Source organism: Vulpes vulpes, chromosome 8, assembly GCF_048418805.1.
Source record: "Vulpes vulpes isolate BD-2025 chromosome 8, VulVul3, whole genome shotgun sequence".
Taxonomy (NCBI): Eukaryota; Metazoa; Chordata; class Mammalia; order Carnivora; family Canidae; genus Vulpes; species Vulpes vulpes.
Window position 1 is genome coordinate 42,306,187 of NC_132787.1, and position 25,855 is coordinate 42,332,041.

Below are 25,855 nucleotides of genomic sequence, written 5' to 3' on the forward strand. Positions count from 1 at the left end.
GATATATAGAAGTAGATATATTAGGATGGATAGATGGATGAATGAGTAGATCTAGAATGCATTCTGAAGTAATGCAAACATCTGTGAGATTGAATGACTCCTAATTTATATGAACCTACTGAGTTAGAATGACAAGTTATATTTTCTAAATACTGATAACATCTGATCAGTCATCTGGATAAACCCTATAAATATATCATGAATTGTTTTTACTTTGAGGGAATTTTTAAGATCAATTATTAGTAGGCAGCCTTTGGTGAATCATCTTTTGAAGTATGTCTAAAAGGTCATTTTTCAGAAAGGAAACACTTTACCAATTTTAGGCTCACCATAGTGTCTAAACTGTTAATATGCAGAGATACTCATAGACTCTCTACCAGAATTTATCAGAACCATTTGATAGAAGTTGCTTCTGAGAAGGGGTCAGGTATGAAAGAGATACTTATTTTAATTGTTAGTTTTTTATACCTTTAGAGATTTGTGTCTGTGTGTATTTTTAACTTTCATGTATTTATCAAAATTGTTTTATCTGGTTAAGTTATTGCCTAGGGAAAAGAAGTAAAAACACAAGTTAACATTAATAGTTACATGTAAGGGGAAAATAGATTGACTAGAGTAGAAGAGCCTTACTTGGTTTAAAAACTTTGGGGGGCAGCCCAGGTGGCTCAGCGGTGTAGTGCCGCCTTCAGTCCAGGGCATGATCCTGGAGACCAGGCATCGAGTCCCATGTTGGGCTCCCTGCATGGAGCCTGCTTCTCCCTCTGCCTGTGTCTCTGCCCCACACCCCCTTTCTCTCTATGTCTCATGAATAAATAAAATCTGTAAGAAAAATTTAAAAAAAAAAACAAACTTTGGTTTTAGGTTCCCCATTGTTTTGTTGTTGTAAGAAGTGAAGGTACACCTACCCTAAGAGTTTCTACAGAGATGATGGCACCCACCCCATGAGTATCTACAAAAAAAATGGAGAAATTCATGATGCAGACAAGTAATTTCACAGTTTGGTTAAGGCCAGTCCTTGGAGAGGTCTTTCTCTTTCCCCTTTCTTATTTTTTTCCCCCTAAAGGTGCCTTTTTTGTTTTCTGTTTGTTTTCTTCTGCTTCCTAATGCACTCTTGTATCTTGTAGGTAGAGTCTGGGTACGTCTGTGAAGGTGATCACAAGACCATGGCAAAAGCCATCAAAGATAGAGTATCATTAATTAAGAGAAAACGAGAACAGCGGCAGTTGGTTCGAGAGGAGCAAGAAAAAAGAAAGCAGGAAGAGGGCAGTCTCAAACAGCAGGTAGAACAACAATCAAGTACTTCCCAGGCAGGAGTCAAGCAGATCCCTTCTGTCAGCACTGGCATGCCTACTGCTTCTACCACTTCAGCTTCAGTTTCTACGCAAGTAGAACCTGAAGAACCTGAGGCAGATCAACATCAACAGCTACAGTACCAACAAACTAGTATATCTGTATTATGTAAGTATTTTGTGATGTGCACAGGTATGCTAAGGATACCCCTAATTGACTTTTCAACTTCTTGTTCATCATTTTGTACTGGCCTCTTGGTTTGAATCATAAATCTAACATATAATAAGAAATTTGAAATGATTACCACCCTACCTTTTCCCATGTGTCAAATGATTATCACCTACATCTATCACTAATAGACTAAAAAGATAAGAAAATGTGATTAGAGTGTAAAATAATTTTACAGGTTCCAACATCTTGAAAATTCCAATATGTAGATTTCTACTTTTCACAATTCCTTAAAATAAAATATAATTATGAAACTAATACTACACTGTATGTTAACTGGAATTTAAATTAAAACTTTTTTAAAACTTAAGTCTACAAAAATAAATAAAATGAAATGTAACTAATAATGAAAAATGAACAAGTTTATCTTAGCTATTTGTAACTGAACCCATTAGCCAGGTTCAGCTTTTTTAGCAAAGCTCAATAATATATAAAGTAGAAACTAATGAGGTTACTAGTTTTTGATTAAACTACCTGCTTAACACAAAAAATGTACTGGTCCCCAAAGTTAAGACTTTGAAAGGTGTGTCAAACTTACAGCTAACAGCATTCCATTTTATTTTCCTTATTCTTCAGATAATAAGATTCTATGATAGCTATGAAGTTTTTTTTTTTTTAAGACATCAAAACTTTTTTCCCATATGGATCCTTCATGTTTTTAAGCATAGACACCTACTTATTAAAAACTAGTATTTATTTTTTATTTAGGTCAGATCTTTGCAAAGAAGATCTAACCCCAAAGAAAAAGAAAGTCTGGGTTTGTGATGGGAAAATATAAGCCTCCTTTTTGTGATTTTTCTCTGTTTTTTTCACAATTTATTTCTTCTTCAGCTGACGGGACTGTTGACAGTGGTCAAGGATCTTCTGTCTTCACAGAATCTCGAGTGAGCAGCCAACAGACAGTTTCATATGGGTCCCAGCATGAACAGGCACATTCTACTGGCACACTCCCAGGGCATACAGCTTCTGTTGTCCAGGCACAATCTCAGCCCCATGGGGTCTATCCACCCTCAAGTGTGGTAAGTAGCTGCATAAGAGAGTGTAAGCCTGTAATAAAAGCCAATAGATACATGTTAAATTTACATTCTTTCTACTATCCAAGCAATAGCATAAATCCGAAGTAGAAAATGTAAATGGTATATTTCTGAAGGGAGTAGGTTTCTTACAGAGTACAATGAGAGTAGTTCAGGCAGGTTAGGACATAACATTAACATGTGAGAATTAGCTGAACTTTGTACGTGAAGAAACTATGTACAAGACTTAGACTAATCTGCATTTATTAAAGATAATGCTCTCTTTAGCATTTTAGAGTTGAAACTGTTCAAAGCAGCATAAGTTGGACATAGGAATGATTTGGGGATGGGCACAAGGAGAGTTTTCAAAAGCTTTCTTACTAAAAGTATTACTGAGCATTTCTTGTAAGATTTCTTACTGTATAAAACACAGGTAAGATGTTCAAACCATTATAGAATGCTGCATGTTAATACTTTAGAGTGAAGGAATCCTTTATTTGTATAACCATTTAATTTAGCGCTTGTGTTTAGTTAACCATCAGTTGCTATGCGTGTTCCTGCCTTAAAGTCTGTGTTGGACACAAATTCCTTCCCCAGTATATGTTCATTGCTTTTTCTCTTTATTTGGTATTGTTTAATTACAGATTTATTTTCAGAATCAATTTATGGAAATTATTTCCTGAAATATTTTATGCATTTATATAGACATACAGACACAGCCCCTGTTTTACATTAGCCACTCTTCTCATAGAGAAAATGTTAAAATAGATCATCAGGTAATACCTCATTTCTTTTTTTGGCCCTGCGTGAAGTCTTCAGAGGTAAATAAAGGACATCATCTGCCTCAGGGAAGAATTGGAGAACAACTGGACACTGTATAGCACTTGTTTAGTGAGATCTTTAGACATATTTTCTCTTTCGCAGAAAGCTTTTAAATCTGAATTTTGTGGAACTTCTGCTCTGCATTAAATGAAAATCTTTCTCTCTTTAAGAAAATACTTCTGCTTGCTCTGTTCTTTTATCCTACAACTTGGAATAAAAGATGTTTGTATTGTTTCAGAGTCCATTCATCAGTCCTGCAGTGGCTAGGTCTCAAGATGAATGGCCACAGTAACATAAACTACTAATACACTGTTTTAACAGTCTACTTTTCTGACCTTTAAAATCATTAAGTAAGGTAGAAGAGTTTATAAAGACTATGTAGATGTTTCTTTGTTTTGATATATATTTTTTGTCAGCATTTCATGTTCATTTCTATTGTTTACATTGATTTTTTGTGGATCATAATAACTAGATTTTTTAAAACTATTTTTAATATCCTGGCTTCCTGCACCACAGGGTAATGAACATTAGTGTCTCTATTGAGAGAAGGAAACAGAATGATCATTTATGAAGATTTTAAATATTTGAGCCACAAACATAGCTGTATTAGTTGATGCTCTAAAAGCAGACTGTTACTGACGGTCTTGCCTTTTAATGACAGTATTCTGTAGAGGTAGCATGAAGGGTTACTAAATATTGAGGATTTTTTTAAGTTTTATGATTCTGTTTCTTTCTTACCACAGAAAGAATTTATTATGGCTTACAACAATGTATCAATATGGAATAAAAAAATTAGGGTAAAAAAGAAACAAGGGTGGAGAAAAATAGAACTAGGAATGAACTAAGTATGATAAGTATGATGATCTTGTACTTGCTACTGGTAGGCCACAAATTTGGCTCAGTGCATTCTCTGCAACCAATTTTGGAAAAGAAAATATAATTAGCAACACAGTTCACAATACCTAAAAGGAAGTAACGAACTTGCTCAAGACAACCTTACTACAGTATTAGGTGTACTGCTTTCTAGCTAAATTAAAATTTTTATGTTAAGACACCTCAAACTTTATAAACTTAGGTTGAATCTCTGATATGTTGGAAAATTGTTAGTTACTCTTTAGAGATTCACATTTAAGATGTTTTTCCATTGACTACTTTAGTAAACCTGCAGAATGTGTCTATATCGTGAATTAACTCTAGAAATCTAATGCTTTTCCTACTAGAAAATGACTTTCTACCCTTTATAAAGATAGGAAGTGTAATAAATAAAATACTCTGAGCCAACAAACTTTTTTTAGTCTGATGCCTTCTAAAATAGAATTGAGAAACCTTTTTTGAGGTTTCCAGAATTCCTGCAAACTAACCGAGTCTTAAAATCTACACCTTATAATGTACATTAAACTAATAGAATTTATTCTTGTTTAATCTTAATAAGTTTGCAGAAAACTGCAAGCCAGTGTTCATTGTTTTCCCTATTATACTACCTCAGTCGGCCATTCTTATTCATACATTAATAACAATTAATGTTATTTTAGGATATTTAGGAAGAGAATTGATCATTTTCATAGTTTATAAAAAACCTGTACTTGACCAATGGTATAGAGAGAATAGTTATGATCTACCAGATTTGCTTTGTGGAATTATACCTATCCTCAAAAAAATTGAATTTGTGGGATTGGGGGAGGATGGAATACTTTATGTCAGCTATGCCCTGTTTTCATTGTACATTTGGTTATTTTGTGTTCACAGTACTGTGTTTTCATTTGTGTGTTTGTTTTCTGTTTAGCCTCATCGTGGCCGTAGCATGTCAGTTTGCGTTCCCCATCTTTCTGCTGTTCCCTCTCTGTCCCGCATCTCTCCCAGTGCTCCTTCCACCCCACCACCAGTGCTGTCTGCACCTCTTTCTCCTTCCCTCCTTCGGATTGCCCCTGAGGAAACTTTTGCCGAAAAGCTTTCTAAAGCATTGGAGAGTGTCCTGCCTATGCACTCTGCCTGTCAGCGCAAGCACCGACGCTCCAGCCTGCCTTCCCTCTTTGTCAGTACTGTATGTAACCATAAACTTCCTGACAAATGAAAATTTATTTCCAGTGAATACATCCAGGCATCAAGAATTTTCATAAAAATTAAAAGGATTACATAATATATTATGTAATATATTATGTATATATTACGTAATATATTATGCTTTTAGGGTACCAGTTCTTCCTATAGGCAACTTTTTGTTATAAAACTTTAAGGGGGAGAAAATTTAAAAAGCAAGGAGGTAGAGAGAGAATGCTCATAACGCTCTGGGCACAATATGTACACAATAAAATTTAGCTTCTATTATATTCTTCTATCCCAATGACCTATACAGATCCTTGTATTTTCATACATTAATAATGAATATGTATTACTTCATTTTTAAATTCATTGGCTTAATCAAAAGCAAATTTTCTCTTTATCAAAAATTAACCCAAGTATATTTTCTCTTCACTTTATTCTAAAGAGACATTCATGAAGCTGGATTAGTCCCATTTTTCCCCATAGTGAAGAGTAATTGAAGAGAGAAAGTTCGTTTTAGTTTATTTATTAGCTGTTTAAAAAAGTGTATTGATGACTAAAAGGCTTCATGTTCCCTTGTGAAAATTTTTCTCTGAGATTGAATAAGGTTGAATCTTGACCCTAATGAATACATTAGATACACATATAGTGCATAAGATTTCCTTTGGCCCCACTTATATCTATAAAAAAAAAATCTGTCTTTTAAAGTTATGTTAAACACTGTGGGACCTTGCTGCTGCTTTTCCAGAGAGAGAATATAGTTAACATTCCAGTTTAGCGATACCAAAATCTTCAAATTTTTACTTAGGGTAATGATTAACCATATAGTATATAATGGCTTTGGGATACTCCTTGAATAAACAGTAAAATGGAGCATTCTGCTTAGAAATAGAGGTGCTCTTTTAGCTGTTATGAAGAAGTGACAGTTGAGCCATTTTATTAACTTGATGGGGACCATCCCTACTGAAAGAATGAGACCAATCTATTATTTTTAAAAAGAGTCCATGAAAGTGCATTATTACAGTGTACACTGTTTGCATTTGGCAAGGTAGGTTCTAAATTTAGAGTCTTATGCCTAGAACTGCCTCTGCCACAACAAAGTGCTGTTAAGTCAGTGTTATTATTTTATCCTTTTCACTTGATTTGAACACAAAATTATTCAACTCTTAACTAGGATCAGAAAAGTGGACATTCAGTGATGTGGCATCTGTAACATGTCTCATGTAGTAAAATTAACTGCATCAGTTTGGGATTGATGGATGAAGGACATTACTGTCAGCAGTCAGTAGTGTTTTTTTCTGTCCACAAAAAATAGCTCTTTTGATTTCTAGTTAGAAGGCATATATTAGTTGATAAGAAAAATAATACGGAGCCTCTGATACAGCACAGGATAAGACAGTATAGGAAAACTTTGTATTGCAGCTTTAATTGAAGCATCTTACGTTTTTAAAATGCTGGGCTTATATTGTCATGTTGTCTTCCCTTATTATTATTTTAACTCTTTTTCCCATTGATGTAATTTATATTAAATCTTAAGAGTGAGTATATTTATTGGAGGTAAAAACAGAACAGACACTTAAAAAATTCTTCCATCTCCTTTAAGAAAGATTGTTGTGGAAAAGTAGTTCTTATCTAATGCAAAAAGTCCCACAGAATAACTTATTGACCCTGGATGTATTTAATGGATTTTTACTATGCACATAATTTCATAATAACAAAAGCATTGTTATTTCTTAATTATAAATTTGGTGTAACCATTTCATAGTGTTACACAAAGCTACCCAGTTTTGCATGTCTAATGTAATTTCACATATGAATGTATGAATTACTTGTCTTATTCATGTTGATACAGCCTCAGTCCATGGCGCATCCGTGTGGGGGGACCCCAACATACCCAGAATCACAGATATTTTTCCCAACTATTCATGAACGTCCAGTTTCTTTTTCACCACCTCCCACCTGTCCACCGAAGGTGGCCATTTCCCAGCGACGTAAGAGCACCTCCTTCTTGGAAGCCCAAACTCGCCACTTCCAACCCCTGCTGAGGACTGTTGGCCAGAATCTTCTTCCACCTGGTGGCAGCCCAACTAACTGGACACCAGAGGCTGTAGTTATGTTGGGCACTACAGCCAGTAGAATAACTGGAGAGCCATGTGAGATACAGGTCCAACCTATGTTTGAACCAACTCAAGTTCACAGTGACTATAGACCTGGAATGGTACTTCCAGAAGAAGCTCACTATTTTATTCCTCAGGAAGCAATGTATCTAGCTTACCAGGCCCAGATGACAGAACAGTATGAGGGTATTCCATACAACTCACCAGTACCGTCAAGTCCTATGAAACAGATACCTGAACAGAAGCCAGTACAAGGGGGCCCTACTTCAAGTTCTGTCTTTGAATTTCCAACTGGACAGGCTTTCCTGGTAGGACACCTTCAAAATCTAAGGTTAGGTTCTGGATTGAGTCCAGGATCTCCCCTCTCTAGTATTTCTGCACCTATCAGTACAGATGCTACATGTTTGAAATTTCACCCTGTCTTTGTTCCTCATTCTGCACCTGCTGTGTTAACTCATAACAATGAGAGCAGAAGCAATTGTGTATTTGAGTTTCATGTTCACACTCCAAGCTCCTCTTCAGGAGAAGGAGGAGGAATTTTACCTCAGCGTGTTTACCGAAATCGGCAGGTTGCAGTGGACTTGAAACAAGAAGAACCACCTCCTCAATCAGTTGGATTACACGGCCGCCTACAGCCTGTGACTGAAGAACAGCGTAATTACCATGCCCCAGAATTGACCATTTCTGTGGTAGAGCCTATCGGACAGACCTGGCCAATAGGAAGCCCAGAATACTCCAGTGATTCCTCACAAATTACTTCTTCAGACCCCAGTGATTTTCAATCACCTCCCCCTACAGGGGGAGCAGCTGCACCATTTGGCTCTGACGTCTCATTACCCTTTATCCATCTGCCTCAGACAGTGTTACAAGAATCCCCACTTTTCTTCTGTTTCCCCCAAGGAACCACATCTCAGCAGGTTTTATCTGCCTCATTTTCTTCAGGAGGATCTGCACTCCATCCACAGGTTATAGGAAAACTTCCACAATTCTTTTAAACTACCCTACTATGCATCATTACATTTAAGTTTTCTATCACTCCTTTACATTTATAAGGATTATTTTTACTTTTATTAGTAGAGTTTCTCCTTTGGGGGGATTACAAACTACTTGTATATAAGAACAAAATACGAGAGAGAATCTGCCTCATTTACCTATAATATGTGCAAACCCTTGAAAAAGAGAACACAAAAACTAGAATTTTAGTCCCTCATCAAAATCAGTTACTTCTATCTGTATGTAGAATGATTTCAACTTGTAGTGAAAATGTAAATGTCTGTAATGTAAAGTTGACTCAGCATTGACTATTTATAAATGCTAATGTGAAGTATTTCTCCCTAGAAACAAACAGGACTAATTTTTTAAAAAACAGAAAGGATAATATTTTTTCTGTAAAATGAAAAGAATGGAAAATAGGAAAAAATTTTTAAAGAGTATTAAGAATACCCAAAATTTTCATTAATGTGGAAGAATCTTAAAAGAGAAAGGAAACATCTTAAGAATTTAGGAAAAAATGAAAATGCATTTTAAAATGGCATCATTTGAACAAGTCACTTTGTATTATATGTCCAAATGTTAACCATAAAATTCTAATTTTTAGCAACAATGTTATAATCTAGTGTGGGTGGTGGATTTTTGGTTTGTTGTTTTTTTTTTAAGAATTTGTGATATATGTTGCAAACTAAAAAACAGGTATCTCGGGCCTTGGTTCTTTCCTCAACAAATTAAATTTTATTTATACATATGGACATATGTACTCCCTTGTGAGTAAAAACAAAGTAATGGACATAATAGAATTCAACAAGTGGAGTCAGTATTAACTATTTGATATATTCTGTATATTTTATCATATATTTATCCATGTATAAGTCTTACATAAAATCTGTATAGGAGATTTTCCAATTATATTTTCAGGGCATCATTTGGATCTTCTTAATATTCCATTCTTATAAAGTATCACATGTTCTTAATACTTGCTTCCTATGTTTTTCCCTCAGGGGCGTAAACAACTCCAAAAGTATACATAAAGTGTCAATTATTTAGAATAGTTCTAAGAAGCAAAAAGATCCAGAAACTTGAAAATTATGCTTCATGGGCATGCAGTGTACTCACATTAATGTGCTAGTTGTTAGCCTATACTATAAATCTTACTGCACTGCCAGCCATTCTTTAAGCTTTTCAAAGTAAAATATCAGGTGGTTAATTTATAGACATACTGCCCGAAGAATGCATACTATGTAAATGTTTATTCTTTAAACAAGGTTAAGATGGAGTAGAATGTGGTATCAAATCCAAGTAAGCTTCAAAGAAACTGAAATGGAACACCAAAAGTGGGCATTTTCATTTCCTTAACTTACTGTATAAAATCCTGTATTCATTTTTCACCTTCTATTTATCTTAACTTAGGTGACTTATAGGTCAAGGTTTCTCAAATTCATCACTATTGATGTTTTAGGTTGGACAAATTCTTTGTTGTGGGTCATGGTTCTGTGCATTGTAGGATGTTTAGCAGCATCCTTGGCTTCTAATCACTAGATGCCTGTAGCAGCCACTTCCGCCAGTTGTGAAACTAAATGATCCCTGGGAGGGCAAAATCACTTCTAGTTTTGACAACTGTTGCTCTAGGTCAGTGATGATAACAGACTTTTTTACATTTTTGGTAAAAGTCACCATGGCACTAGAAGAAGTAGCAAAAGGAACCAAATTAGCACTATCAAATACCCTTTTGTCTTTAATTGTTCAGATAGAGGAGTTTTTCACATCAGTAATTGTACTACTATTTTCCTGATTATTATATTTTCAGTAAGAATTTTATTATGAATCTTAGTATTTTGAATAGCTAAAATTATAGCCAGAGCATGGCAGTATTAGTTTTAACCATGAGTGGTTTTTGCGTGGAATCAGGATATGTTCTGTGATATAATCTTCCAAGCTTTTCTTACAAAAGATACCTCAGTGATCTCTCCCATACAATCAAACTAATGTTTTATTTTGCTTAGGCAAACTCGCAGGAGTTTAAATATTTATTACAAAAGCCTGACCTTTCTATATATTTATCTGGGGCTTTGCTAATTTGTTGTATTCACTTCTTTCCATCACGCACAGGGGCAAAGCCAGGGTCAGCCATCCTCAAGTAGCTTAACAGGAATTCCATCCTCCCTCCCCATACAACATTCTCAGCAGGTGAGAACAACTCATTGCTACATTTTATGGATTAACAGTAGCCAAACACCGCTTAACATCTTTTCATGAATTAGATTCCTGATATTATAAATAGGCTTGCTATGTTTTTGAAAGAAAAATCAAGAGGCATAACATTTCTTGTGTTTAGTAACATTCTAGAAAGTCTTTTAATGTATTTTTAAACTATTAAAGTTAGACATAATGTTGAAATTCAAAAGAATCATTGTTAACTTATAACTTTATTCATCTGCCTTCTGAAATAGATGATTCTACACATAATTTAACAATACAAAGAATGTCAGTTTCATTTTTATATTTGTGACTTATTCTTTTATGAGCATTTTGCCATTGCCTTCATTGTATTTAACTCTAATAATGCTAAACAACTTAATTATTTCTAATTTGTGGAGTGGGATATCAGATTTTATGCTAAAAGAAACTGAACAGCTACTTTAGGAACTTCTTAAATGTTTTTGTTTGTTTAAGATTTTATTTATTTATTCATGAGAGACACAGAGAAAGAGAGAGAGAGGCAGAGAGACACAGGCAGAGGGAGAAGCAGGCTCCATGCAGGGAGCCTGACGTGGGACTTGATCCTGGGTCCCCAGGATCAGGCCTTGGGCTGAAGGCAGCGCTAAACCACTGAGCCACCCAGGCTGCCCCTTAAACGTTTTTTTAAACTTTTGATTTGAGGAGTTTAAGCCCCCAACGTTCAAGGAGCTAAAAAGATTATTAGTACAGTGTTGATGTATTCAATAGCAAAACTATTAATTCTAAAATTAAATATCTGTAGTTCATTTACTGATATTAGTTAATAGCAATTATTTGCATAGGAATAAGTGGGTTTTTTGGCACTATCAAATATTTATTAACTGTTTCAATAAAATTTATATGTGACACTACATATGTCCTAAAAACTTTCTGATGAACTATTTCATTGATAGTTCCCTATGACATGTGTTTTCCAACCACCAAATCATAAATTGGTTTCTGTTTCTATTAATTTTTTAAACAAAACTTTTAGTTTTTATTACAAATGGTCTTCTTCTAGTCCAGCATGTTCATACAGTCATTTGATACTAGTTTAAGATTAGATGTTCCTTGTTCAAAATTAGTTTGGTCATATGTACATTTATTTGGTGACCAACAGCCCTGTCACAGAATTTGCTTTGTCTTGCTTCTTTCCTTTCTTTCAGAAAAGCAGTAGAATCTGTATATAATTATAAATTTGAGTAGTCATATTTTTGCCAAACTTAACAAATTCTATTTTAATTATAGTAACAATCCCTAATAAGGATACAAATTATGGGACACCTGGGTAGTTCATTCTGTTAAGCATCTCTGACTCTTGACCTCAATTAGGTCTGGATCTCAGGGTCTCGTGAGTTCAAGCCCTACATTGGACTCCATGCTAGGCAGGAAGCTTGCTTGCTTTATTTATTTATTTATTTATTTATTTATTTATTTATTTATTTGGAAGCTTGCTTTAAAAAAAAAAGTACAAATTAAAAAGTACATAAAGATATTTGAGGACAGAAGGACTATAATGGATACCACTCTCCTGTGTCTTTGGACAGAGGCCAATACCAATAAACTGAGCAAATTTAAGTGTGTGCACTGTTTTTCCTTTTCCAAAGGAATTTTTCATATATCTTATATGTGGGCATTTATGAGCAAATGAAGATAGTGAAACCATTCAGGTCATTGATAAGAAAAATATGTGGGGGTAAAGGAGGGCAATTCGATAAATGTCAGGTTAAAAGAATCAGGTAGTTGACTCTCCTGGGGAAAAAAAATGTAGCTAAATATGGCTATTGTCATACTAAAAAATTTATGTGTCAGTATGCTTTTTTTAAGATAGTTTTATTTTGTGAATTGCTTTAAATATAGAGTGGTATTTAAGTTACGTAGAATCATAAAACGGAGCCCTCAGTTTATGTAAGTGTATATAGTCTAGAATACTTAACTTTTTCAGGGTTACATAGCCAGTAAATGAATAGAACTAAAAATTACAAGTCAGAATTCAACATTTCTAGAATATTGAGGTTTTTTTTTTTTTCTATATTAAGGTTCTTCTATATCAGGGACTTCTGATTCTGCAGAGGTGCTTAAGAAGCTGCATTTATTGGCTTCAGCAACTGGGGTTTCATGTATTTTTTTTTTTAAGATTTTATTTATTTTTTCATGAGAGACATGGGGAGGGGGGGGAAGGCAGAGACACAGAGGGAGAAGCAGGCTCCATGCAGGGAGCCTGATGTGGGACTCAGTCCTGGGACTTCAGGATCATGCCCTGGTCTGAAGGCAGGCGCTAAACCACTGAGTCACCCAGGGATCTGCGGTTTCATGTATTTTTTTTTAAAAGGTTTTGAGCCCTCTTTACTATATGGGTGGAGTTTTTTAGATGTGAGTTTCACTTTACATACTATCAGTTTCCAACCCCATCTTAGGAAACTGTATCTCTGGTTTTACTAGAATGAGGAAAGAAATGTACTTTAGCTAAAATTTACTTTGTTTCATGGGTTTCTGGAATGTAACCAATAAGGGATTGCTTTTTTCATGTTTTTATCAAGAGTCCCTTCTAGTGGTATGCTGTATCTTAATGTACCAAAAATACCTTCCTTCTACTAGAAAACTTAGTAGTTCTTTGCCATACGCCATATAGGCCATAACCCAGCTTACTTAATTTCTTCGTAGGACCATGTGGAATCTTCAGGTATTTCACTTTCTGTTCAACTGAGGCTCATGAACATTTTTTTTTCATCAAGCACCATTCCTTGTCCAACAGATAGTATGTAGTCCATATAGGCTATTTGAACTGGTTTCATGAGGCAAGTTAATAAAAAAACATGATTTCAAGTTGCTACACACAATACTTGTTTGGCTGAAGCACTGAGTGTTAGCCAGTAGGATTGTGCACAAAAAGATCACCATATTCTCCTGGCCTACGCAGAGGTGCCACTTTTCCCTAAATACTCTTAAGGTATAATTGGTATACGTGCTTCTCATTCATATGTTAAGCACAAAGTGAATTATACCTTAAATACTCTTAAGGTATAATTTGTATACGTGCTTCTCATTCATATGTCTAAAAACTTGTTTCTTGACAGCTCTCTCTCTCTCTCTTTCTCTCTCTCTCTCTCTCTCTCTCTCTCTCACACACACACACCAATTAAACAGATTTTTTTCATAATTGAGTTCATGTTCCCAAGGACTATGTGCTAGGTAGGCACTGAGGGTCTATCAAGATGGACCAGATAGGACTACTTTCAAAAGATCCTAAATAATCTAAACATATCTGTCAACTCCTACAAAACAAATAAGCATAATAAATTAAGATTTCATACAATGTGCAAAGCACTTTACCTGTATTTTTATTTAATTCTTATATGAACCCTGTATGTATACTGTCATTTTCATTGTACAGATGGGAAGGCTGAGATGAGATCTGGAAAACCTAAGTAACTTAACCAAGCTTAAACAACTTAGAAGAGGTAGAAACAGAATTTAAATCCAGTTGTCTTACTCCACAACTCACTAGTTAACTACATGCCAATTATGCCATGAAAGGAGAGAAATTAACATCACCTTCAAGTGGGGGGGGGGGCAGGAAATATCAGGAAGGCTTTATGAAAGAGCATTTGACTGGAATCTGAGTTAGACTCAGATGTAAGAATAAAGAATATTCTAGGCCAAAAGGAAAGTGGAGGGCAGTGTAAGCAAAGGTAAAAGCACAAAGGTAGGAAAACGTGAGACAGAAACACCTGTAGTTCAGTTTAGCTAGAATACAATATAAATGAATGTATAGGTTCATAGAATAGCTGGTTGAGGGCAAATCTAGATGTAAGCATAGTTCTGCATTAATAGGGGTGAGTGAGAGGTAATCATATGCCCATATATAAGGTAGGGATTTTTTCCTCAAATTTTCCTCTTTCCCTCAGTAAAGAAGGAAATCAACATAAATTTAAACCTTTATAATATTTCCATATTACAGACTTTCACTTCCTTTATTTTGAAATAACCAAAAAGATGTTAATGGAATAAAACAGAACTGGTGAAAACACATGTGCCTATAAGGACCTTAAAGTAGTATATGTAGTTGGAAATGTTTATAGAGCATATCTGACCGGGTTGCTTTTAAAATAAAAGATAGGAAGTTAAACATAGATTTGGTCCTTATTCTTAGGAAAACGACTTAACTATTCCAGGTTCTGTATGTCATTGTAAACAATTTGTTTAAAGATCACTGTAAGGAGTTAATACAAAGATCACACAAATATAAACCTGTTAAGACAAAAGCACAAAAATCCCAGCTGTCCTAATTTTTTTAAAGATTTATTTGAGAAAGAGAGAATCTCAAGGAGACTCCCTGCTGAGTGCAGATCCCACTGTGGGGCTTGATCCCATGACCCTGAGATCATGACTTGAACTGAAATCAAGTGTTGGACACTTAACCAACTGAACCATTCAGGCTCCCCAACAACTGTCCTAATATTACTCATGATGCTTGTTACTGCAGATTCTACCTCAAGACACAACTTACAGAGAAAGTATTTGCTATGTTCCAGAAAACTAGAGCCTTCGTAGTATAGCTCCAGTAAAGGAGACTGGTTTATTATGTGGGAAGAGTTTGAATGAGAGAGGCAGAACAATATTTCTAAATTAATATATTTATGTAATGTGCCATGTTATTTAGGTGTGTAAACTCCTTAAAGTCAAAATATATTCAAGTTGACCGAAAAGATTTTCTGGTTTTTTTTATGGTTCTTTCTCAGTGGAAATATGGAAAATTATTTTATATTCAGAGTTGCCTTAAATTTGGATATATATGATATATCTTAGTTGCTGAAAAGACATATTACATAATTCAGTAGCCATCTGCTCCTGATTTAAGTTAAAAAAAGAATACATTATCAGAAAGAAGAATAAAACAAACATGACTACCATTGTGTTTCAGCATTTTGGAGGAGGTAATTTTAATTGATACAATAAGAACAAAGTAAGAAATAACAGGAGAGAGGCACCTGGTTGGCTCAGTGGTTGAGCATATGCTTTGGTTCAGGTTGTGATCCTAGGGTCCTGGGATCAAGTCCCACATCAGGCTCCCTGCAGGGAGTCTGCTTCTCCCTCTGCCTGTGTCTCTGCCTCTCTATCTCTCATGAATAAATAAATATTTTAAAAAATAAAAATATCAGGAGAGCAAAACTATTATTTGCAGATTGTCATCTAACAAAATCTAGGATGTTCATGAAGGTGGCTAGGTTCATAGTATATATAAAACAAAAATAAATAAGTCCTAGGGATGCAGTATATAGCATAGTGACTACAGTTGCTGTAGTATTGTGTATTTGAAAGTTACTAAGAGAGTAGATCTTAAATGTTATCATTGCAAGAAAAAAATTTTAACTGTGTCGTGATGGATGTTAACTAGATTTACTGTGGTGATCATTTCACAATATGTGTATATATATTGAATCATTATATGTCACTTAAATCTGTTTTAATATATACCCACACATATAAACAAATAGCTAGCTTATCTTTTTTACCAGCAGTAACTAATTAGTTGTATAGACCGGGATATATGTAAAAAGCTACTGGTTGTAGCATTAAGTAGCAAAAGAACAATCAGCTTAAATGTTCATCATTAGGATATTGATGCCCTTGATAAATTATATGAAAATAGCATGTTAGAGAACAGTATTTACAGAATGGGCATGCTTTTGTTTCAGAAAACAAATATGTCATTTTTTGTAAATGACCACTTAAATATAGGGGAAAAAATCACAAAAATGATAACCAAACCACTAATAGTAGTTGCCTCTGGAGAATTGGTGTGAGTAGGCTATTTCATTCAACTTGATATTCCAATAGGTTGGTTAAATTTTTTATTATAAACAGCTGTTGTTTTATATTAATAAGAATTTTAAATTATAGGTATTAGAGAATTTTGAAAATCTGGTATGAAGTTCAGATTTTTGTTAGGCTAGAGAGAGCCATTTATTTATTATAAAATTTAGTATTGAGAGTACATTTATGCTCCATGCTTTAAGTTTAGGTGTATTATTACCACAGTGCCTAGACATGGTCACTAAGACTTTGTATTCAGCTTAGCTTAATGTAGATTTGAAATTAGCTTTTTTCATTAAATAAAAGCCAACGCAGAATAAAAAAAAAATGCCTAGCACATGGTTGATTACTAAATGTCACTTATTCCCTTTGCCCTACTTTGAATTCAGTGATAGTGTCCTTTTCAAAGAAGGAAATACCTTTTTGGCAGTAAAATGAGCAGTCTCTAAGGTATTACAACTAGCAAATGAGAGAGCTAAAATTCCACATTCAATGCTTTTCTCACTATTTTGTGGCTGTAATCAGAGCTATTCTTCAAGGAAATTAATTATACAGTTGATAAAATACAATAAGAGAAAGATTAAAGGAGGAGATTAGATTTGTTTAATATAGGACCAAAACGAGAGGTGACACCAAGAAATAGGGTAGAGAAATGGGGAGGGCAGTTTTGGAGGAGGGAGTATTTATTTGGGTATGTGATCTAAAGGTGTTTGTGAATGACCTCCTGTTGGGGTCAGAGGGATAATAGGCGAAGAACCAGTGGTGACTCAAATTTTGAAACATTGGCTAATTGCTCTTGGTTGTACCATCATGAAGAACACCAGAGGAAAAAGAGAAGTAAATGTAAAAGGGAATTGATTAATCTGAGTTTATGCATGTCTTAATTCCTAATACTGTCATTTACAGATACAGAAGGCCTTAGGCAGATATACTTCCTTAGAACCATGTGATTAATGATTTGAAACAAAACTGAATTATTCTATTTTATTTTCAGCAGCAGGGAGTACAGCAGACAGTCCCTCCACAACAGACAGCGCAGTATTCGCTTCCACAGACATCAGCCTCCAGTGAGGCCACGATTGCACAACCAGTCAGTCAGTCTCAGGCTCCACAGGTCTTGCCTCAAATATCAGCTGGAAAACAGGTACGTTCTTAATTTCTAAATAGATGATAAAAAAGAATCTCCATATAACTTTCTCATGGAAGGGTTTTATCTTCTGTGATAGTGAAATACTGAAGTTGGTTATTTTCACCACAGAAATTCATTCACAGAAATGAATTGACAATTGTTCCTTTTGTGCACACGCATTGGTTAATGTAAATAGGTACATATTAACAGCATTCATAAATCAAACTGACTTTTAGGTTTATCAGTCTAAAGTCCATTTAACAGGCATTTGAACTGGTAGATTAAATAACAGTACTTTGGTACTTGAACCTGGACATTTTCTAGAATTGCGTCAGCTGTATCCAACATTCTAGTTTTACAGCTCTGCTGTATTTCTTTTTTAATTGCTTTAATTCCCTTTAATGCAGATGTTTATTTCTGCTGTATTTTTCATGTAGATTATGCATTGCTTCCTCCTTCATTGCCTCCTGACAGTAGGTCATAAAACCTCCTTATATGGAGTGGTGTTTGTTCTAAGTCATCCTTCTAATCACTTGAAAAGTGCCCTTTGGAAGGTATATTTTACAGAATGACTTCTTTTTAACTTTAACATTGGGACTTGTTGTCCTTGTATTTTGGCATAGTGTATTGTTTCTCTCGTATTTCATTGCATCTGAGATACTGTAATTATCAGATGCACCGTTATTTTATGTAACCAGGTACTGGCACACCATTAATTGTAAGATACATCTCCGTTTCACAAAGGTTACAAAGAGCAGATTGTAGAGAGGGATGATTGTGTCCTGGAATCAGTGAAAATACGGTACTTATACCTACTTTCATAGGCCAATGTGAGACTTCAGAATTGTAGAAGCAATATGAACTGAAATCTAACTCCAGTGAGAAGGAATTCACTTGAATTCCAGTAACTACTATAATAGCAGTCATAGATGTAGTGACAACACATATGCCAGAGGATTAGGATATGTGAAATATATCTAAATAAAACTGTAAGAAACAGACTTTGCCTATGAAAGTGTCCTCTTTCTATTGTTAAATGATGAAGCATGAGCAGAATTTTTTACAGCAAAAGATTTGAAATAGCCAGTCTGTCAGCCTCTTTGTCTCCTATTATACTTTCCTGTTCTCTTGTGGCACACTAACCCACACTAATGTGCGCGGAGGTTTGGGGAGGATTTTCCTTCTTTTTGGCTAATACATAACTCTTGCTTTTGGCAGCCTTGCTCTTTTTTTTTTCCCTTTTTTTTTTTTTTTTTTTTAAAGTCTGTCTGTTTTGTTTTTCTTTACCTTCCCAGCTTCCAGTTTCCCAGCCAGTACCAACTATCCAAGGCGAACCTCAGATCCCAGTTGCGGCACAACCCTCAGTTGTTCCAGTCCACTCTGGTGCTCATTTCCTCCCTGTGGGACAGCCACTCTCTACTTCCTTACTCCCTCAGTACCCGGTCTCTCAAATTCCCATATCAACTCCTCATGTGTCTGCGCCCCAGACAGGTTTTTCATCCCTTCCCATTACAATGGCAGCTGGCATTAATCAGCCTCTGCTCACCTTGGCTTCATCTGCTACAGTAGCTGCGATCCCAGGGGGACCAACTGTGGTTCCTAGTCAGCTTCCAACCCTTCTGCAGCCTGTGACTCAGCTGCCAAGTCAGGTTCACCCACAACTCCTGCAACCAGCAGTTCAGTCCATGGGAATACCAGCTAACCTTGGACAAGCTGCTGAGGTTCCACTTCCCTCTGGAGATGTTCTGTACCAGGTATTGTGTTGGCTAGCAAAAAGGAAGACACTAGACAGAGGGCTTGGTTCTAATAGTAGACCATCAAAGGACTTGAAAACCTAATAGTTGAATATCAGAATATTTAGCAATAATAAAGGTGTAGCTGGTCTCAACTAGGGAAGCTAATATAGTAAAATTCAGAGAAAAGATAGAAATTTCCATTTTTCTCAAGATACTTCTTAGGAGAAAGATGCTTCTCTCTATTTGATGTAAGCTGACTAAATGCTAGATATAGCTAATGATAGAGTATATCAGGGTACTTTTTTTTTTATAGGTGGGATAAATAGAGTAGCCAACATGGTACCAATAAAAAGCCTTAGATTATCCTGTCATCATATGACTAGAATGATTGATACCTTGAAGAATTTTTGCATTCTTCCACTTAAGATTGGCTAGAAAGTTGATATTTTTCTAAAAGGAATTATGTTTATTTTTCCTCTTTACTCTCCAAGAGGAGAAAACTCAGCAATTTATAGTTGTAGAGTCCTGTCCCCTAAATTTGAAACCAGTCTACCATTTCAAGAATCATTTTTAAATTATTAGAAAGACATTGGGCTACTACTATTCTTTGCTGTGTACTTTCTTTTTTTGTTGGGGTTTGGGGTTTTTTTGGTGTTTTTGTCTGGTTGTTTTTTTCATTTGTTTTTTGTGTGTGTGCATGTCTTACTGTTTTGCTAATTTGATGACCCAAGCTGCACTAACTCACCTTCCTCATTTCTGTCACAGGGCTTTCCATCTCGACTGCCACCACAGTACCCAGGAGATTCAAATATTGCTCCTTCTTCCAGCGTGGCTTCTATTTGCATCCCTTCTACAGTCCTATCCCCTCCCATGCCCACAGAAGCACTGGCTGCACCGGGTTACTTTCCTACAGTGGTGCAGCCTTTTGTGGAATCTAACATTTTGGTTCCTGTGGGCAGTATAGGAGGACAGGTTCAAGTGTCCCAGCCAGCAGTGAGTTTAGCACAACAAGCCCCCACTACATCCTCCCAGCAAGCAGCTCTGGAGGTAAATGGAATTACTGCATGTTTATATATAAAACATCTACACAGTGGGATAAAAATGACAAGAAACAAAGGTTCCCCTGTTTTCGAACTCATTTGGAGACTATTTTCAAACTAACTTCTAAATCACTTTTTCTTCCAGCAGAATGAAATGCCAATGTGGGGGCCTTGTTGCCACTGGCTGTTCTGTTGGGAAGTGAGTGTGCCTTGGAGAAGATTAACCCTATTAGCACTTCACTTCTCTAGCTAGTACTTTAGCCATTATTCTTATCCTTTCACAAATTCTTGCCATTGGCAGTCATGAAAGTATCTTGTCCTGCTGTGCTCCCAATAATCATTTTTGCCCTATTAGGAGAAAGATCTGAATCATCTTTGCACTCTGCTCTGCCTGCCCTGTTGCACACTTCTAGGAAGATGCTGGCTGCATGCAAGTTGTACTTTCTCACTACGTAGCAGTTATGTCGGCTGACGTCACACCATGCAGTCTATATGAGATTTAGCTTTAGAGACTTCCTTTGGAATTTTAAGACCACTGTCTCTAGATGCTGAATACTGGGAATTACTAGTACATTTAGTGCTTCTAGGACTTGGGGGTGGAGGGGTAAAGGGAAAAAAAAGTAGCTTTTTGGAGATGCTGAATAATAGATAAAATATATTACTGCCAAGATCTGCATCATCCTTTCTATTTACAGAGCACTCAGGGAGTCTCTCAAGTTGCTCCTCCAGAGCCAGTTCCAGTGGCACAGGCACAGCCTACCACTTTGGTCTCCTCTATAGACAGGTATGTAAAAGTAAAGTTCTACCTTGACTGGTAGGGAAGGATGATAGAAAACTTCAAAATATCAAATTTTTAAACACTGAACTATTTTTTTTTTAAGTGCACATTCAGATGTTGCTTCAGGAATGAGTGATGGCAATGAGAATGTCCCGTCCTCCAGTGGAAGGCATGAAGGGAGAGCTACAAAACGACATTACCGAAAATCTGTAAGAAGTCGCTCTCGTCATGAAAAGACTTCGCGTCCAAAATTAAGAATTTTGAATGTAAGTGTTGCTAACTTATGGGTTTCATATAATTACTTAATGTCATTTAATTGTTTCTAAGGTGGGTGCCTGGGTGGCTCAGCTGGTTGAGCATCTGCCTTCAGCTCAGCTCATGATCCCGGAGTCCTGGGATTGAGTCCTGAATCCAGCTCCCTGCTCATTAAGGAGTCTGCTTTTCCCCTCTCTCTGCTCATGCTCATGCGCACATGTGTGTACTCTTTCTCTCTCTGTCAAATAAATAAATAATCTTTAAATATTTCTAAGGCTCAGGTGTATTGATGAAAATTTGGAATTTTCTAATTCCCCAATAATATTATTAAATTCCATATTTTTATAGTAAGGCATAATTTGCCTTCTAGAAAAAGAGTTTTAATTTGTAGAATGGATACTTTATTACATTCCTTCCAGACTCTTTAGTGGAAGGTGAGGAAGTAGCACAAAGGCCAATATTTTCTTAACGTTTTCTTGCTACCAATTTAAGAGATCAAGTACCAACAAATCTTCAAGGAACAGTGGTAACACCAGGCAGGTTTAAGTTCAAGTGATAGTCTGCATTACTTTCTCAAATTCAGTAACAGTGCTGAATATGGCTTCTGCAATATTAAGTTCCTTTTTTTTTTTTTCTTTTTAGGTTTCAAATAAAGGAGACCGAGTAGTAGAATGTCAACTAGAGACTCATAATCGGAAAATGGTTACATTCAAATTTGATTTAGATGGTGACAATCCTGAGGAGATAGCTACAATTATGGTATGTGTGCATTTGGAGTTCCAGATTTTGCTTTAGTACTTTTTCAGTATCCACTGCCCTACGAAAATGTGCAGCATTTTGTAATCTATTTTGAGAGTTATGTGTTTATTTCAATATGAATTACCTGTGACTTAGAGATATTTTGTCTAGGACATGTCCAATTCTGGGTATTGAAGAACTAATTTACGTATCAAATAATGATACAGGTAATATGCAGATTTGTCAGACAAAAGTCATGAACAAGTGGTAATTGGAATAACTTAAAACATGAGTAACACTCTACTAATCAGACTGACATCACATTTCTTTTACAGGTGAACAATGACTTTATTCTAGCAATGGAGAGAGAGTCCTTTGTGGATCAAGTACGAGAAATTATTGAAAAAGCTGATGAAATGCTCAGTGAGGATGTCAGTGTGGAACCAGAGGGTGACCAGGGATTGGAGAGTCTGCAGGGAAAGGATGACTATGGCTTTACAGGTTCTCAAGTAAGATCATCATCCCCATAGAGAAGTTTGTTTACTTGAAATATTGCTGTGGTGTTAAATCTGCCATGCAAAATGTTCAGTGATACCACATTACATCTCTGATTAAGATTATCAAACATTTAAGTTCTCTTTGCACATGACCTTTTGCTGTGCTCAGTGATAAAGATTGTGGTTGAGAATGAATTTGATCACATTTGTTTGTTGTAGAAATTGGAAGGAGAATTCAAACAACCAGTTCCTGCGTCTTCCATGCCACAGCAAATAGGTGAATTTCTTTTCTTTCCATGTTTCCTTTTACCTTTGACCTAAGAAGTTGAATACTAATAATGAAATCTTGAAACTTCATATTGGTGACAGTATATAAGTAACACAATTAAGTGGTTTGTTTCTTTTTTACCAGGCATTCCTACCAGTTCTTTAACTCAAGTTGTTCATTCTGCTGGAAGACGGTTTATAGTGAGTCCTGTGCCAGAAAGTCGATTACGAGAATCAAAAGTTTTCACTAGTGAAATACCAGATACAGGTAAGAAATTGCTTCTACCACAAACTTCTATTAATCTTACAGCATCTCTGCTATATTGGAAGGCTGGTTATCAAATAGTAGTTCAAATAATGACATAGACAGTAAAGAAGAGTAGAAAGTTGAGATTATAATCAATAGATAAATACTGGGGGAGGGAAATAGATGATGAATAGGGGACTAAAAGATAAGAGGCAGAAAAGACACCTGCACTAGATGCAGCCTGTGTAATAGATACTGTATACCTACAATAGTATGTGTTCGTTTCTCTATTTAGGACTATTGTAGGTGTTTTGTGGTGACTTTTTTTTCCCTTTTTTCCTTTCTATTAATTTTTTTTTGCCCCTAGAAATAGATACTCATAGAAGCTAACTTATTTTGATCAAACAGCTCTTTTACTTTGGTGCTTTAGATCCTGTCATTTCCTTAGGAGAAGTTTTAAACCTTGTTGGTACGTGGCAATATTGGTAATCCAAAAATAGATTGTTAGGACTGTTTTGAATCGACCCTTTTAAAATGGACTGATTCTTGAGATTCCTGGGTGGCTCAGTGGTTGAGCATTTGCCTTTGGCTGAGAGCATGATCCCAGAGTCCTGGGATCGAGTCCCACATTGGGCTTCCTGCATGGAGCCTGCTTCTCCCTCTGCCTATGTCTCTGCCTCTCTCTCTCTCTTTCTGTGTGTCTCATGAATAAATAAATAAAATCTTTTACAATAAAATAAAATAAAATGAACTGATTCTGAATTTTGTATTTTCCTTTACAGTTGCTGCCTCTACTTCTCACAGCGCTGGAATGAACTTGTCTCACTCTGCTTCATCCCTTAGCCTACAGCAAGCCTTTTCTGAACTTAGACATGCACAGATGACAGAAGGGCCCAGCACAGCACCTCCCAACTTCAGTCATACAGGACCAACATTTCCAGTTGTTCCTCCTTCCATGAGTAGCATTGCTGGAGTCCCAACCACAGCAGTAGCCACACCTTCAGTATCAGTCCCTGCAACTAGCAGCCCTCTAAATGACATTTCCACATCAGTAATTCAATCTGAGATTCCAGTGCCCACTGAAACAGGGGTTGGTGGAGTTCCCACCTGCACAAGTGTAATGCCTTCAAGTGGTCTCCCTGTACCACCCATATCTGAATCACCAATATTTTCCACTATGGTTTCAAGCATCACAGTACCTACAGTTGTCTCAATATCAGCAACATCCCAGCCAGTTCAAGCTCCCACATCTGGGAGCACTGTTTCTAGCATAGGAACTTTGCCTTCTATACCAGTTTCAACAACTTTAGCCTCTGCAGTGGGCAGTGTTGCTGTCCCAGGTGCTAAGCCTCCACCTGTACTATCACAGCAGGCAGCAGGCAGTACTACTGGGGCAGCCACATTAACATCCGTTCCTGCCATCACTCCGTTACCAAGCATAGCTTCACAGCCATCTCTTCAGCTTAGCAGCAGCACCTCTGCTCCAACTCTAGCTGAAACAGTGGTGGTTAGTGCACACTCACTAGATAAAACATCTCATAGCAGTACAACTGGATTGGCTTTGTCCCTGTCTGCATCATCTTCCTCCCCTGGAGCAGGATTATCTAGTTCTATTTCTCAGCCTGGTGGGGTGCATCCTTTGGTTACCCCATCAGCTATGGCTTCTATTCCTGCCCTTCCTCAAACAGCAGGACCTACTTCTACACCTTTATTGCCCCAAGTACTTAGTATCCCACCCTTGGTACAACCTGTTGCCAGTGTGCCTGCTGTGCAGCAGACACTAATTCATAGTCAGCCTCAACCAGCTTTACTTCCCAACCAGCCCCACACTCACTGTCCTGAAATAGATGCTGACTTACAGCCCAAAGCTCCTGGAATTGATGACATAAAGACTCTAGAGGAAAAGCTGCGGTCTCTCTTTAGTGAACCAAGCTCATCTGGAGCCCAACATACATCGGTCTCACTAGAGACTTCACTGGTAGTAGAGACCACTGTCACGCCAGGTATCCCAACCACTGCTATTGCACCAAGCAAGCTCATGACATCTACTACGAGTACATGCTTACCACCAACCAGTTTGCAATTAGGAACATCTGGTTTGTCAGTTATACCAGTGGTCACGCCTGGGCAGGTTTCTACCCCAGTCAGCTATGTGTCAGCCCCAGTCAGCACTACATCAGGAGTGAAAGCTGGAACTGCTCCATCAAAGCCACCTTTGACTAAAGCTCCAGTAAGATTCTTGTTTTAAAATAATTTGATAAATATGATCATTCTCCCCCCCCCCCCCACTCCCATAAGAGCATTTTTTTTAGCTCAGCTTTGCAAATTAGAAATGCAGTTATAAAGATACCCTGGCATATAGTAGCATTCTGTATTTATTAAATAAATTGAAAATGACTTTAGGATATATGTATATTGAACACAAGATACTTTTTTCTTTTGAAATATAGCAGGATTATACTACATGATTTTCTAAGGTTGTATGATAGGTAAAATAGACATTTCTTAATAATTGGTACCAGCTAAAGAAATCTTTATCCTAAAAGGAAGCTAAATGCCTCTGCTAGCAATTATACATAGTAATATAGCAGATAACAGCCTTTGTTTCAGTGAGGATGAAGCAAATTTTCT

The 25,855-nt window shown here is 36.4% G+C and overlaps 1 protein-coding gene across 50 annotated transcripts in view; it reads left to right on the forward strand.

Moving 5' to 3' along the window:
• WNK1 (WNK lysine deficient protein kinase 1) overlaps positions 1–25,855 on the forward strand; it is a 150,210-nt gene that overhangs the window by 102,592 nt on the left and 21,763 nt on the right. For 9 of the 50 annotated variants that reach the window (XM_072766273.1, XM_072766276.1, XM_072766275.1 and 6 more), the window contains exons 7-21: positions 1,125–1,458; positions 2,350–2,537; positions 7,246–8,475; positions 10,613–10,690; positions 17,532–17,681; positions 18,962–19,420; positions 20,168–20,449; positions 20,588–20,641; positions 21,138–21,226; positions 21,324–21,486; positions 22,118–22,234; positions 22,549–22,722; positions 22,930–22,987; positions 23,123–23,245; positions 24,007–25,454. In XM_072766273.1, the coding sequence (XP_072622374.1) occupies positions 1,125–1,458; positions 2,350–2,537; positions 7,246–8,475; positions 10,613–10,690; positions 17,532–17,681; positions 18,962–19,420; positions 20,168–20,449; positions 20,588–20,641; positions 21,138–21,226; positions 21,324–21,486; positions 22,118–22,234; positions 22,549–22,722; positions 22,930–22,987; positions 23,123–23,245; positions 24,007–25,454 (4,947 nt within the window). The remainder of the gene's footprint in view (positions 1–1,124; positions 1,459–2,349; positions 2,538–7,245; positions 8,476–10,612; positions 10,691–17,531; positions 17,682–18,961; positions 19,421–20,167; positions 20,450–20,587; positions 20,642–21,137; positions 21,227–21,323; positions 21,487–22,117; positions 22,235–22,548; positions 22,723–22,929; positions 22,988–23,122; positions 23,246–24,006; positions 25,455–25,855) is intronic. The other 41 variants (XM_072766278.1, XM_072766281.1, XM_072766280.1 and 38 more) reach the window with 16 other exon arrangements.